The sequence below is a fragment of the Oncorhynchus nerka genome, linkage group LG14, assembly GCF_034236695.1.
Source record: "Oncorhynchus nerka isolate Pitt River linkage group LG14, Oner_Uvic_2.0, whole genome shotgun sequence".
Lineage (NCBI taxonomy): Eukaryota > Metazoa > Chordata > Actinopteri > Salmoniformes > Salmonidae > Oncorhynchus > Oncorhynchus nerka.
The window spans coordinates 10,423,998-10,441,301 of NC_088409.1; the positions used below are offsets into that span (position 1 = coordinate 10,423,998).

The window sequence follows — 17,304 nt, forward strand, 5'->3', positions numbered from 1 at the left end:
ACAGAGAACAGGCTAGAGGATGGTTAGAGACAGAGAGATAATATACAGTAATACAGGCCTGTTTCCCCCTGGGTACAGAGAACAGGGTAGAGGATGGTTAGAGACAGAGAGGTAATGTACAGTAATACAGGCCTGTTCCCCCCTGGGACAACACACAGAGGGCTAGAGGATGGTTAGAGACAGAGAGGTAATGTACAGTAATACAGGCCTGTTCACCCCTGGGTACAGAGAACAGGCTAGAGGATGGTTAGAGACAGAGAGATAATATACAGTAATACAGGCCTGTTTCCCCCTGGGTACAGAGAACAGGGTAGAGCATGGTTAGAGACAGAGAGGTAATATATAGTAATACAGGCCTGGGTACAGAGAACAGGCTAGAGGATGGTTAGAGACAGAGAGATAATATACAGTAATACAGGCCTGTTCACCCCTGGGTACAGAGAACAGGGTAGAGGATGGTTAGAGACAGAGAGGTAATGTACAGTAATACAGGCCTGTTTCCCCCTGGGTACAGAGAACAGGCTAGAGGATGGTTAGAGACAGAGAATACAGGCCTGTTTCCCCCTGTAATGTACAGTAATACAGGCCTGTTTCCCCCTGGGTACAGAGAACAGGCTAGAGGATGGTTAGAGACAGAGAGGTAATGTACAGTAATACAGGCCTGTTTCCCCCTGGGTACAGAGAACAGGCTAGAGGATGGTTAGAGACAGAGAGGTAATGTACAGTAATACAGGCCTGTTCACCCCTGGGTACAGAGAACAGGCTAGAGGATGGTTAGAGACAGAGAGGTAATGTACAGTAATACAGGCCTGTTTCCCCCTGGGTACAGAGAACAGGCTAGAGGATGGTTAGAGACAGAGAGGTAATATACAGTAATACAGGCCTGGGTACAGAGAACAGGGTAGAGGATGGTTAGAGACAGAGAGGTAATGTACAGTAATACAGGCCTGTTTCCCCCTGGGTACAGAGAACAGGCTAGAGGATGGTTAGAGACAGAGAGGTAATGTACAGTAATACAGGCCTGTTTCCCCCTGGGTACAGAGAACAGGCTAGAGGATGGTTGACCCCTCCTGTCTCAGCCTCCAGTATTTATGCTGCATTAGTTTATGTGTCGGGGGGCTAGGGTCAGTTTGTTATATCTGGAGTACTTCTCCTGTCCTATTCGGTGTCCTGTGTGAATCTAAGTGTGCGTTCTCTAATTCTCTCCTTCTCTCTTTCTTTCTCTCTCTCGGAGGACCTGAGCCCTAGGACCATGCCCCAGGACTACCTGACATGATGACTCCTTGCTGTCCCCAGTCCACCTGGCCATGCTGCTGCTCCAGTTTCAACTGGCCTGGGCCCTAGGACCATGTCCCAGGACTACCTGACATGATGACTCCTTGCTGTCCCCAGTCCACCTGGCCATGCTGCTGCTCCAGTTTCAACTGTTCTGCCTTACTATTATTCAACCATGCTGGTCATTTATGAACATTTGAACATCTTGGCCACGTTCTGTTATAATCTCCACCCGGCACAGCCAGAAGAGGACTGGCCACCCCACATATGCTCTCTCTAATTCTCTCTTTCTTTCTCTCTCTCGGAGGACCTGAGCCCTAGGACCGTGCCCCAGGACTACCTGACATGATGACTCCTTGCTGTCCCCAGTCCACCTGACTGTGCTGCTGCTCCAGTTTCAACTGTTCTGCCTTATTATTATTCGACCATGCTGGTCATTTATGAACATTTGAACATCTTGGTCATGTTCTGTTATAATCTCTACCCGGCACAGCCAGAAGAGGACTGGCCACCCCACATAGCCTGGTTCCTCTCTAGGTTTCTTCCTAGGTTTTGGCCTTTCTAGGGAGTTTTTCCTAGCCACCGTGCTTTTACACCTGCATTGTTTGCTGTTTGGGGTTTTAGGCTGGGTTTCTGTACAGCACTTTGAGATATCAGCTGATGTACGAAGGGCTATATAAATAAATTTGATTTGATTTGATTTAGAGACAGAGAGATAATGTACAGTAATACAGGCCTGTTCCCCCCTGGGACAACACACAGAGGGGTAGAGGATGGTTAGAGACAGAGAGGTAATGTACAGTAATACAGGCCTGTTCCCCCCTGGGACAACACACAGAGGGGTAGAGCATGGTTAGAGACAGAGAGATAATGTACAGTAATACAGGCCTGGGTACAGAGAACAGGCTAGAGGATGGTTAGAGACAGAGAGGTAATGTACAGTAATACAGGCCTGTTCCCCCCTGGGTACAGAGAACAGGGTAGAGGATGCTCTAATGTAACACAGTGGTGAACTTTCGCCTTTAATAAAATGAATGCATAGAAAGCAAAAGGTTTACATGTAAAGTGTTACGTTTATGTTCCTGTGGAAGGTCTAGCAGGTAACACCACCAGGTAACACCACCAGGTATAACCACCAGGTATCACCACTAGGTAACACCACCAGGTATCAGCACCAGGTAACACCACCAGGTATCACCACCAGGTAACACAACCAGGTATCACCACCAGGTATCACTACTAGGTATCATCACCACCAGGTATCACCACCAGGTAACACCATCAGGTATCACCACCGGGTATCACCACCAGGTATCACTACTAGGTAACACCACCAGGTATCATCACCTCCAGGTATCACCACCAGGTAACACCACCAGGTTTCACCACCAGGTATCACCACCAGGTAACACTACCAGGTATCACCACCAGGTAACACTACCAGGTAACACTACCAGGTAACACCATCAGGTAACACTACCAGGTAACACCACCAGGTATCACCACCAGTTATCACCACCAGGTATCATCACCACCAGGTATCATCACCACCAGGTATCACCACCAGGTAACACCACCAGGTTTCACCACCAGGTATCACCACTAGGTAACACCACCAGGTATCATCACCACCAGGTATCACCACCAGGTAACACCACCAGGTAACACCATCAGGTATCACCACCAGGTAACACTACCAGGTAACACCACCAGGTATCACCACCAGGTAACACCACCAGGTAACACTACCAGGTAACACCACCAGGTAACACCACCAGGTATCATCACCACCAGGTATCACCACCAGGTAACACCACCAGGTAACACCACCAGGTATCACCACCAGGTAACACCACCAGGTATCATCACCAGGTATCACCACCAGGTATCACCACCAGGTATCACTACCAGGTATCACTACCAGGTAACACCACCAGGTATCACCACCAGGTATCACCAACAGGTAACAGCAACAGGTAACACCACCAGGTAACACCACCAGGTATCACCACCAGGAAACATCACCACCAGGTAACACTACCAGGTAACACCACCAGGTAACACCACCAGGTAACACTACCAGGTAACACCACCAGGTATCACCACCTGGTATCACCACCTGGTATCACCACCAGGTAACACTACCAGGTAACACCACCAGGTATCATCACCAGGTAACACCACCAGGTATCACCACCAGGTATCACTACCAGGTAACACTACCAGGTATCACTACCAGGTAACACTACCAGGTAACACCACCAGGTAACACCACCAGGTAAAACTACCAGGTAACACAGTGAAGACAATAGGAAGGTCAGCACATGGCCTGATTCTCAACCAGTCATATCTCACAGTGAAGACAACAGGAAGGTCAGCACATGGCCTGATTCTCAACCAGTCATATCTCACAGTGAAGACAACAGGAAGGTCAGCACATGGCCTGATTCTCAACCAGTCATATCTCACAGTGAAGACATTAGGAAGGTCAGCACATGGCCTGATTCTCAACCAGTCATATCTCACAGTGAAGCCCACAGGAAGGTCACCTGATTCTCAACCAGTCATATCTCACAGTGAAGACAACAGGAAGGTCAGCACATGGCCTGATTCTCAACCAGTCATATCTCACAGTGAAGACATTAGGAAGGTCAGCACATGGCCTGATTCTCAACCAGTCATATCTCACAGTGAAGACAACAGGAAGGTCAGCACATGGCCTGATTCTCAACCAGTCATATCTCACAGTGAAAACATTAGGAAGGTCAGCACATGGCCTGATTCTCAACCAGTCATATCTCACAGTGAAGACAACAGGAAGGTCACCTGATTCTCAACCAGTCATATCTCACAGTGAAGACAACAGGAAGGTCAGCACATGGCCTGATTCTCAACCAGTCATATCTCACAGTGAAGACAACAGGAAGGTCACCTGATTCTCAACCAGTCAAAGACATTAGGAAGGTCAGCACATGGCCTGATTCTCAACCAGTCATATCTCACAGTGAAGACAACAGGAAGGTCAGCACATGGCCTGATTCTCAACCAGTCATATCTCACAGTGAAGACAACAGGAAGGTCAGCACATGGCCTGATTCTCAACCAGTCATATCTCACAGTGAAGAGCCACATATACTGTAGGACATGAGCATTGCCAGGGTTATTAGTCGCACAATGTCACATCAAACACAGATCTACCTGGTAATAGAGGGTTAGACAGCCTGTCAACAATCTACCTGGCTATAGAGTTAGACAGCCTGTCAACAATCTACCTGGCTATAGTGGGTTAGACAGCCTGTCAACAATCTACCTGGCTATAGAGGGTTAGACAGCCTGTCAACAATCTACCTGGCTATAGAGTTAGACAGCCTGTCAACAATCTACCTGGCTATAGGGGGTTAGACAGCCTGTCAACAATCTACCTGGCTATAGAGTTAGACAGCCTGTCAACAATAGAGACAGCCTGTCAACAATCTACCTGGCTACAGCCTGTCAACAATCTACCTGGCTATAGAGTTAGACAGCCTGTCAACAATCTACCTGGCTATAGAGGGTTAGACAGCCTGTCAACAATCTACCTGGTTATAGTGGGTTAGACAGACAGTGAGGGATCTCTCTGGCTATAGTGGGTTAGACAGCCTGTCAACAATCTACCTGGCTATAGGGGGTTAAACAGACAGTGAGGGATCTCTCTGGCTATAGAGGGTTAGACAGACAGTGAGGGATCTCTCTGGCTATAGGGGGTTAGACAGACAGTGAGGGATCTCTCTGGCTATAGGGGGTTAGACAGACAGTGAGGGATCTCTCTGGCCCAGAATCAAACTCCCATAAGTCAGTGTGAACTATGAGGAACTGGCCTCTCTCCTGGGAGAACCAATCAATAGACAGATAAATGCCAGGCCTTAGGGGGCATTCTGAAGCATGCCGAAAGTTGATCTATGGAACTCAATTCATTACAGGCCATTACAGAGAGAGGAGAGGAGAGGAGAGGAGAGGAGAGGAGAGGAGAGGAGAGGAGAGGAGAGGAGAGGAGAGGAGGGGGAGAGGAGAGGAGAGGAGAGGAGAGAGAGGAGAGGAGAAAGAGAGGAGAGGAGAGGAGAGGAGAGGAGAAAGAGAGAGAGGAGAGGAGAAAGGAGAGGAGAAGAGGAGAGGAGAGGAGAGGAGAAAGAAGAGAGGAGAGGAGAAAGAGAGGAGAGGAGAGGAGAAAGAGAGGAGAGGAGAGGAGAAAGAGAGGAGAGGAGAGGAGAGGAGAGGAGAGGAGAAAGAGAGGAGAGGAGAAAGAGAGGAGAGGAGAGGAGAGGAGAGGAGAGGAGAGGAGAGGAGAGGAGAGGAGAGGAGAGGAGAGAGAGAGGAGAGGAGAGGAGAGGAGAGGAGAGGAGAGGAGAGAGAGAGGAGAGGAGAAAGAGAGGAGAAAGAGGAGAGGAGAGGAGAGGAGAAAGAGAGGAGAGGAGAGGAGAGGAGAGAGAGAGGAGAGGATTTACTATAGAAACAACATGAGCATCATCATCTTCCCCTCTGCAGTAACAGCGCTGTTCCATTAGGCTCCCTCCCTCTACAGTAACAGTGCTGTTCCATTAGGCTCCCTCCCTCTGCAGTAACAGCGCTGTTCCATTAGGCTCCCTCCCTCTGCAGTAACAGCGCTGTTCCATTAGGCTCCCTCCCTCTGCAGTAACAGTGCTGTTCCATTAGGCTCCTCCCTCTGCAGTAACAGTGCTGTTCCATTAGGCTCCCTCCTCTGCAGTAACAGCGCTGTTCCATTAGGCTCCCTCCCTCTGCAGTAACAGCGCTGTTCCATTAGGCTCCCTCCCTCTACAGTAACAGTGCTGTTCCATTAGGCTCACTCCCTCTGCAGTAACAGTGCTGTTCCATTAGGCTCCCTCCCTCTGCAGTAACAGTGATGTTCCATTAGACTCCCTCCCTCTGCAGTAACAGTGCTGTTCCATTAGTCTCCATCCCTCTGCAGTAACAGTGCTGTTCCATTAGACTCCCTCCCTCTGCAGTAACAGTGCTGTTCCATTAGTCTCCCTCCCTCTGCAGTAACAGTGCTGTTCCATTAGGCTCCCTCCCTCTGCAGTAACAGTGCTGTTCCATTAGACTCCCTCCCTCTACAGTAACAGCGCTCCTCCATTAGACTCCCTCCCTCTACAGTAACAGCGCTCCTCCATTAGACTCCCTCCCTCTGCAGTAACAGTGCTGTTCCATTAGGCTCCCTCCCTCTGCAGTAACAGCACTCTTCCATTAGGCTCCCTCCCTCTGCAGTAACAGCGCTCTTCCATTAGGCTCCCTCCCTCTGCAGTAACAGCGCTCTTCCATTAGGCTCCCTCCCTCTGCAGTAACAGCGCTCTTCCATTAGGCTCCCTCCCTCTACAGTAACAATGCTGTTCCATTAGGCTCCCTCCCTCTGCAGTAACAGCGCTCTTCCATTAGGCTCCCTCCCTCTGCAGTAACAGCGCTCTTCCATTAGGCTCCCTCCCTCTGCAGTAACAGCGCTCTTCCATTAGGCTCCCTCCCTCTGCAGTAACAGTGTCATTAATTAGGGCTATATTACTAACAACATGCTGGTTGGTGTGAACAGTTAAATCAGAGGTGTGAACAGAGGAACACTGAGTAATTGCTGATGATGCTCAACTAAGCAATAAGGCACGAGGGGGTGTGGCCTATATATCATGGCTAAGGGCTGTTCTTAAAGCACGACGCAACACGGAGTGCCTGGATACAGTCCTTATCCGTGGTATATTGACCATACACCACAAACCCCTGAGGTGCCTTATTGCTGTTATAAACTGGTTACCAACGTAGTTAGAGCAGTAAAAATACGTGTTTTATCTTACCCGTGGTATACGGTCTATTATAAACTGGGTGGTTCGAGCCCTGAATGCTGATTGGCTGACAGCCGTAGTGTATCAGACCGTATACCACAGGTACGACAAAACATTTATTTTTACTGCTCTAATTATGTTGGTAACCAGTTTATAACAGCAGTAAGGCACCTCAGGGGTTTATGATATATGGCCAATATACCACGACTAAGGGCTGTGCCTATGAAAAGCCCTTAGCTGTGGTTTTTGGCCATATATTGCTTAAATATACCATGGCTTTCAGCCAATCAACATGGCCTTATTGCTTAAATATACTATGGCTTTCAGCCAATCTGCATACAGGGCTCGAACCACCCAGTTTATAATGTGCTTTAACCTTTGGTGAATACTTTGAACCTAACAACAATATAAACAACAATATAGACAACAATGTAAACAACAATATAAACAACAATATAGACAACAATATAGACAACAATATAAACAACAATATAGACAACAATATAGACAACAATATAGACAACAATATAGAACAATATAAACAATATAAACAACAATATAGACAACAATATAAACAACAATATAGACAACAATATAAACAACAATATAGACAACAATATAAACAACAATATAAACAACAATATAAACAACAATATAGACAACAATATAGACAACAATATAGACAACAATATAGACAACAATATAGACAACAATATAAACAACAATATAAACAACAATATAGACAACAATATAAACAACAGTATAAACAACAATATAAACAACAATATAAACAACAATATAGACAACAATATAGACAACAATATAAACAATATAAACAACAATATAAACAACAATATAGACAACAACAATATAGACAACAATATAAACAACAATATAGACAACAATATAAAACAATATAGACAACAATATAAACAACAATATAGACAACAATATAGACAATATAAACAATATAGAACAATATAGAAACAATATAGACAACAATATAGACAACAATATAGACAACAATATAAACAACAATATAGACAACAATATAGACAACAATATAGACAACAATATAAACAACAATATAGACAATATAAACAACAATATAGACAACAATATAGACAACAATATAGACAATATAAACAACAATATAAACAACAATATAGACAACAATATAGACAACAATATAGACAACAATATAAACAACAATATAGACAATATAAACAACAATATAGACAACAATATAGACAACAATATAGAACAATATAGACAATATAAACAACAATATAGACAATATAAACAACAATATAGACAACAATATAGACAACAATATAAGTATAGACAACAATCATGCAAACCTGATTGTTCTCATATATCTCTCATACATCAAAAAGGGAAATGATTCCACAGCAAGCAGCCCTGTGGATGTTAAACATTAGAGAACTGTCTGTGGATGTTAATCATTAGAGAACTGTCTGTGGATGTTAATCATTAGAGACCTGTCTGTGGATGTTAAACATTAGAGAACTGTCTGTGGATGTTGAACATCAGAGAAATGTCTGTGGATGTTAAACATTAGAGAGCAGCCCTGTGGATGTTAAACATTAGAGACCTGTCTGTGGATGTTAAACATTAGAGAACTGTCTGTGGATGTTAAACATTAGAGAACTGTCTGTGGATGTTAAACATTAGAGAACAGCCCTGTGGATGTTAAACATTAGAGAGCAGCCCTGTGGATGTTAAACATTAGAGAACTGTCTGTGGATGTTAAACATTAGAGAACTGTCTGTGGATGTTAAACATTAGAGACCTGTCTGTGGATGTTAAACATTAGAGAACTGTCTGTGGATGTTAAACATTAGAGAGCAGCCCTGTGGATGTTAAACATTAGAGAACAGCCCTGTGGATGTTAAACATTAGAGAGCAGCCCTGTGGATGTTAAACATTAGAGAACTGTCTGTGGATGTTAAACATTAGAGAACTGTCTGTGGATGTTAAACATTAGAGAGCAGCCCTGTGGATGTTAAACATTAGAGAACTGTCTGTGGATGTTAAACATTAGAGAGCAGCCCTGTGGATGTTAAACATTAGAGAACTGTCTGTGGATGTTAAACATTAGAGAACTGTCTGTGGATGTTAAACATTAGAGAACTGTCTGTGGATGTTAAACATTAGAGAGCAGCCCTGTGGATGTTAAACATTAGAGAACTGTCTGTGGATGTTAAACATTAGAGAACTGTCTGTGGATGTTAAACATTAGAGAACTGTCTGTGGATGTTAAACATTAGAGAGCTGTCTGTGGATGTTAAACATTAGAGAACTGTCTGTGGATGTTAAACATTAGAGAACTGTCTGTGGATGTTAAACATTAGAGAACTGTCTGTGGATGTTAAACATTAGAGAACTGTCTGTGGATGTTAAACATTAGAGAACTGTCTGTGGATGTTAAACATTAGAGAGCAGCCCTGTGGATGTTAAACATTAGAGAACTGTCTGTGGATGTTAAACATTAGAGAGCAGCCCTGTGGATGTTAAACATTAGAGAACTGTCTGTGGATGTTAAACATTAGAGAACTGTCTGTGGATGTTAAACATTAGAGACCTGTCTGTGGATGTTAAACATTAGAGAACTGTCTGTGGATGTTAAACATTAGAGAACTGTCTGTGGATGTTAAACATTAGAGAACTGTCTGTGGATGTTAAACATTAGAGAACTGTCTGTGGATGTTAAACATTAGAGAACAGTCTGTGGATGTTAAACATTAGAGAGCAGCCCTGTGGATGTTAAACATTAGAGAGCAGCCCTGTGGATGTTAAACATTAGAGAACTGTCTGTGGATGTTAAACATTAGAGAACTGTCTGTGGATGTTAAACATTAGAGAACTGTCTGTGGATGTTAAACATTAGAGAACTGTCTGTGGATGTTAAACATTAGAGAACTGTCTGTGGATGTTAAACATTAGAGAACAGCCCTGTGGATGTTAAACATTAGAGAGCAGCCCTGTGGATGTTAAACATTAGAGAACTGTCTGTGGATGTTAAACATTAGAGAACTGTCTGTGGATGTTAAACATTAAGAGAACTGTCTGTGGATGTTAAACATTAGAGAACTGTCTGTGGATGTTAAACATTAGAGAACTGTCTGTGGATGTTAAACATTAGAGAGCAGCCCTGTGGATGTTAAACATTAGAGAACTGTCTGTGGATGTTAAACATTAGAGAACAGCCCTGTGGATGTTAAACATTAGAGAGCAGCCCTGTGGATGTTAAACATTAGAGAACTGTCTGTGGATGTTAAACATCAGAGAACTGTCTGTGGATGTTAAACATTAGAGAGCAGCCCTGTGGATGTTAAACATTAGAGAACTGTCTGTGGTTGTTAAACATTAGAGAACTGTCTGTGGATGTTAAACATTAGAGAACTGTCTGTGGATGTTAAACATTAGAGAACTGTCTGTGGATGTTAAACATTAGAGAGCAGCCCTGTGGATGTTAAACATCAGAGAAATGTCTGTGGATGTTAAACATTAGAGAGCAGCCCTGTGGATGTTAAACATTAGAGAACTGTCTGTGGATGTTAAACATTAGAGACCTGTCTGTGGATGTTAAACATTAGAGACCTGTCTGTGGATGTTAAACATTAGAGAACTGTCTGTGGATGTTAAACATTAGAGACCTGTCTGTGGATGTTAAACATTAGAGACCTGTCTGTGGATGTTAAACATTAGAGAACTGTCTGTGGTTCATTGTAAGGAAGTTGAATACAAGTTTTCCATGCAAGTGTCAGAATGTGAGAAACTCCAGTCATTACCTTTGGGTGACAATGAGGTTTTGGAAAAGTTTAAATGCTTGAGTCCCTTAGGGAGTTTGGTGAACTGTGTTCCCAGGGAGGTGATTCCTGGAGAAAACAACAGAGTGGAAAGCAACACTTAGTCATTTGGCGACACAAGTACCACGATATCAGACAGACAACACTTAGTCATTTGGCGATACAAGTACCACGATATCAGACAGACAACACTTAGTCATTTGGCGATACAAGTACCACGATATCAGACAGACAACACTTAGTCATTTGGCGATACAAGTACCAGTATCAGACAGACAACACTTAGATATCAGACAGACAACACAGACAGACAACACTTAGTCATTTGGCGATACAAGTACATTTGGCACGATATCAGACAGACAACACTTAGTCATTTGGCGATACAAGTACCACGATATCAGACAGACAACACTTAGTCATTTGGCACGATATCAGACAGACTGGGGATTTCAATTCACTGCCTTCATTTTCCCTGACCTGCCGAGGGGAGCTACATGGGAAAACGGTTCACCCAGACACACAGTGTTCATTCTAATGCAGGCCTTAGCGTTTGTGTAAAGACAGATTGTACAACTCCAATGTCTCTTGACACAGTGTTCATTTTGGCGTCTCTTTAATTGACGTGAAAAGACCTGCACCAGGCCGCTCTTTCAGAGGGAAAAGACGTTTGATGAAATGTTTAACCTGCTCTCATAGTTCAGAGGAAAAGACACCACCCGTCTAGAGGTGATGAAATGTTTAACCTGCTCTCATAGTTCAGAGGGAAAAGACACCACCCGTCTAGAGGGATTTTTAACCTGAAGGTTATTCTAACCTGCTCTCATAGTTCAGAAAAAGACAGGTCCTGCTCTGCTGAGTGATAGATTTAGAGGGGTTATGCTCTCATAGTTCAGAGGAAAAGACACCACCCGTCTAGAAGGGTCTCTCTGCTGAGTAATGTTTAGAGAGGTTATTCTAGTACTCAGAAGCAGCTCTCTCTGCTGAGTGATAGATTTAGAAGGTTATCTCTAGTACTCAGAGGGAAGCAGCACTCTCTGCTGAGTGATAGATTTAGAGGGGTTATTCTAGTACTCAGAAGCAGCTCTCTCTGCTGAGTGATAGATTTAGAGGGGTTATTCTAGTACACAGAAGCAGCTCTCTGCTGAGTGATAGATTTAGAGGGGTTATTCTAGTACTCAGAAGCAGCTCTCTCTGCTGAGTGATAGATTTAGAGGGGTTGTTCTAGTAGATTTAGAAGCAGCTCTGCTGAGTGATAGATTTAGAGGGGTTATTCTAGTACTCAGAAGCAGGTCTCTCTGCTGAGTGATATATTTAGAGGGGTTATTCTAGTACTCAGAAGCAGCTCTCTCTGCTGAGTGATAGATTTAGAGGGGTTATTCTAGTACTCAGAAGCAGCTCTCTCTGCTGAGTGATAGATTTAGAGGGGTTATTCTAGTACTCAGAAGCAGCTCTCTCTGCTGAGTGATAGATTTAGAGGGGTTATTCTAGTACTCAGAAGCAGCTCTCTCTGCTGAGTGATAGATTTAGAGGGGTTATTCTAGTACTCAGAAGCAGCTCTCTGCTGAGTGATAGATTTAGAGGGGTTATTCTAGTAGTCAGAAGCAGGTCTCTGCTGAGTGATAGATTTAGAGGGGTTATTCTAGTACTCAGAAGCAGCTCTCTGCTGAGTAATAGATTTAGAGGGGTTATTCTAGTACTCAGAAGCAGGTCTCTGCTGAGTGATAGATTTAGAGGGGTTGTTCTAGTACTCAGAAGCAGCTCTCTCTGCTGAGTAATAGGTTTAGAGGGGTTATTCTAGTACTCAGAAGCAGGTCTCTGCTGAGTGATAGATTTAGAGGGGTTGTTCTAGTACTCAGAAGCAGCTCTCTCTGCTGAGTAATAGGTTTAGAGGGGTTATTCTAGTACTCAGAAGCAGCTCTCTGCTGAGTAATAGATTTAGAGGGGTTATTCTAGTACTCAGAAGCAGCTCTCTCTGCTGAGTGATAGATTTAGAGAGGTTATTCTAGTACTCAGAAGCAGCTCTCTCTGCTGAGTGATAGATTTAGGGGGGTTATTCTAGTACTCAGAAGCAGCTCTCTCTGCTGAGTAATAGATTTAGAGGGGTTATTCTAGGGGTTATATTCTAGGGGTTGTTCTAGTACTCAGAAGCAGCTCTCTGCTGAGGTAAAGTGAGTGAGATTGAGCTCTGAAATGAAATGGTGGTCCTTCATGTCCAGTGACTCTGAAGTGAGCTGTATTACTGTGTTGTGCCATAGAGACAGGACCAAACAAACTACCTGAAGAAAAAGAAAATGGTATCTAGGTGATCTGAAATACTTTAGGGGTATAGTTTAGAGGTACTCATATATACACTACCGGTCAGATGTTTTAGAGTGGAGGGGCTATAGTAGTACTCTACATACACTACCGGTCAGACGTTTAGAGTGGAGGGGCTATAGTAGTACTCATATATACACTACCGGTCAGTGATAGATTTAGGGGGGTTGTTCTAAACGTTTTAGAGTGGAGGGGCTATAGTAGTACTCATATATACACTACCGGTCAAACGTTTTAGAGTGGAGGGGCTATAGTAGTACTCATACATACACTACCGGTCTAACGTTTTAGAGTGGAGGGGCTATAGTAGTACTCATACATACACTACCGAACGTTTTAGAGTGGAGGGGCTATAGTAGTACTCATATATACACTACCGGTCAAACGTTTAGAGTGGAGGGGCTATAGTAGTACTCATATATACACTACCGGTCAGACGTTTTAGAGTGGAGGGGCTATAGTAGTACTCATATATTCACTACCGGTCAAACGTTTTAGAGTGGAGGGGCTATAGTAGTACTCATATATACACTACCGGTCAAACGTTTTAGAGTGGAGGGGCTATAGTACTACTCATATATACACTACCGGTCAGATGTTTTAGAGTGGAGGGGCTATAGTAGTACTCATACATACACTACCGGTCAAACGTTTTAGAGTGGAGGGGCTATAGTAGTACTCATATATACACTACCGGTCAAACGTTTTAGAGTGGAGGGGCTATAGTAGTACTCATACATACACTACCGGTCAAACGTTTTAGAGTGGAGGGGCTATAGTAGTACTCATATATACACTACCGGTCAGACGTTTTAGAGTGGAGGGGCTATAGTACTACTCATATATACACTACCGGTCAAACGTTTTAGAGTGGAGGGGCTATAGTAGTACTCATACATACACTACCGGTCAGACGTTTTAGAGTGGAGGGGCTATAGTAGTACTCATATATTCACTACCGGTCAAACGTTTTAGAGTGGAGGGGCTATAGTAGTACTCATATATACACTACCGGTCAAACGTTTTAGAGTGGAGGGGCTATAGTACTAGTCATATATACACTACCGGTCAGATGTTTTAGAGTGGAGGGGCTATAGTAGTACTCATACATACACTACCGGTCAAACGTTTTAGAGTGGAGGGGCTATAGTAGTACTCATATATACACTACCGGTCAAACGTTTTAGAGTGGAGGGGCTATAGTAGTACTCATACATACACTACCGGTCAAACGTTTTAGAGTGGAGGGGCTATAGTACTACTCATATATACACTACCGGTCTAACGTTTTAGAATGGAGGGGCTATAGTAGTACTCATATATACACTACCGGTCAGACGTTTTAGAGTGGAGGGGCTATAGTAGTACTCATACATACACTACCGGTCAGACGTTTTAGAGTGGAGGGGCTATAGTAGTACTCATATATACACTACCGGTCTAACGTTTTAGAATGGAGGGGCTATAGTAGTACTCATATATACACTACCGGTCAAACGTTTTAGAGTGGAGGGGCTATAGTAGTACTCATATATACACTACCGGTCTAACGTTTTAGAATGGAGGGGCTATAGTAGTACATACATACACTACCGGTCAGACGTTTTAGAGTGGAGGGGCTATAGTAGTACATACATACACTACCGGTCAGATGTTTTAGAGTGGAGGGGCTATAGTAGTACTCATACATACACTACCGGTCAGACGTTTTAGAGTGGAGGGGCTATAGTACTACTCATATATACACTACCGGTCAAACGTTTTAGAGTGGAGGGGCTATAGTAGTACTCATACATACACTACCGGTCAACGTTTTAGAGTGGAGGGGCTATAGTAGTACTCATATATACACTACCGGTCAAACGTTTAGAGTGGAGGGGCTATAGTAGTACTCATATATACACTACCGGTCAGACGTTTTAGAGTGGAGGGGCTATAGTAGTACTCATATATTCACTACCGGTCAAACGTTTTAGAGTGGAGGGGCTATAGTAGTACTCATATATACACTACCGGTCAAACGTTTTAGAGTGGAGGGGCTATAGTAGTACTCATATATACACTACCGGTCAGATGTTTTAGAGTGGAGGGGCTATAGTAGTACTCATACATACACTACCGGTCAAACGTTTTAGAGTGGAGGGGCTATAGTAGTACTCATATATACATCAAACGTTTTAGAGTGGAGGGGCTATAGTAGTACTCATACATACTACCGGTCAAACGTTTTAGAGTGGAGGGGCTATAGTAGTACTCATATATACACTACCGGTCAGACGTTTTAGAGTGGAGGGGCTATAGTAGTACTCATATATACACTACCGGTCAAACGTTTTAGAGTGGAGGGGCTATAGTAGTACTCATACATACACTACCGGTCAAACGTTTTAGAGTGGAGGGGCTATAGTAGTACTCATACATACACTACCGGTCAAACGTTTTAGAGTGGAGGGGCTATAGTAGTACTCATATATACACTACCGGTCAAACGTTTTAGAGTGGAGGGGCTATAGTACTACTCATATATACACTACCGGTCAGATGTTTTAGAGTGGAGGGGCTATAGTAGTACTCATACATACACTACCGGTCAAACGTTTTAGAGTGGAGGGGCTATAGTAGTACTCATATATACACTACCGGTCTAACGTTTTAGAATGGAGGGGCTATAGTAGTACTCATATATACACTACCGGTCAGACGTTTTAGAGTGGAGGGGCTATAGTAGTACTCATACATACACTACCGGTCAGACGTTTTAGAGTGGAGGGGCTATAGTAGTACTCATATATACACTACCGGTCTAACGTTTTAGAATGGAGGGGCTATAGTAGTACTCATATATACACTACCGGTCAAACGTTTTAGAGTGGAGGGGCTATAGTAGTACTCATATATACACTACCGGTCTAACGTTTTAGAATGGAGGGGCTATAGTAGTACATACATACACTACCGGTCAGACGTTTTAGAGTGGAGGGGCTATAGTAGTACATACATACACTACCGGTCAGATGTTTTAGAGTGGAGGGGCTATAGTAGTACTCATACATACACTACCGGTCAGACGTTTTAGAGTGGAGGGGCTATAGTACTACTCATATATACACTACCGGTCAAACGTTTAGAGTGGAGGGGCTATAGTAGTACTCATACATACACTACCGGTCAGACGTTTTAGAGTGGAGGGGCTATAGTAGTACTCATACATACACTACCGGTCAGACGTTTTAGAGTGGAGGGGCTATAGTAGTACTCATATATACACTACCGGTCTAACGTTTTAGAATGGAGGGGCTATAGTAGTACTCATATATACACTACCGGTCAAACGTTTTAGAGTGGAGGGGCTATAGTAGTACTCATATATACACTACCGGTCTAACGTTTTAGAATGGAGGGGCTATAGTAGTACATACATACACTACCGGTCAGACGTTTTAGAGTGGAGGGGCTATAGTAGTAAATACATACACTACCGGTCAGACGTTTTAGAGTGGAGGGGCTATAGTAGTACTCATACATACACTACCGGTCAGACGTTTTAGAGTGGAGGGGCTATAGTAGTACTCATATATACACTACCGGTCAGACGTTTTAGAGTGGAGGGGCTATAGTAGTACTCATACATACACTACCGGTCTAACGTTTTAGAGTGGAGGGGCTATAGTAGTACTCATACATACACTACCGGTCAGACGTTTTAGAGTGGAGGGGCTATAGTAGTACTCATATATACACTACCGGTCTAACGTTTTAGAATGGAGGGGCTATAGTAGTACTCATATATACACTACCGGTCTAACGTTTTAGAATGGAGGGGCTATAGTAGTACTCATACATACACTACCGGTCTAACGTTTTAGAGTGGAGGGGCTATAGTAGTACTCATACATACACTACCGGTCAGACGTTTTAGAGTGGAGGGTCTATAGTAGTACTCATATATACACTACCGGTCAGACGTTTTAGAGTGGAGGGTCTATAGTAGTACTCATATATACACTACCGGTCAGACGTTTTAGAGTGGAGGGGCTATAGTAGTACTCATATATACA

General features: G+C 43.6%; 1 protein-coding gene across 1 annotated transcript in view; it reads right to left on the reverse strand.

Moving 5' to 3' along the window:
* Positions 1-17,304, reverse strand: part of LOC115117105 (F-actin-uncapping protein LRRC16A-like) — a 186,090-nt gene that overhangs the window by 126,570 nt on the left and 42,216 nt on the right. The window contains exon 11 of the mRNA XM_065027134.1: positions 10,910-10,996. Within this exon, the coding sequence (XP_064883206.1) occupies positions 10,910-10,996 (87 nt within the window). The remainder of the gene's footprint in view (positions 1-10,909; positions 10,997-17,304) is intronic.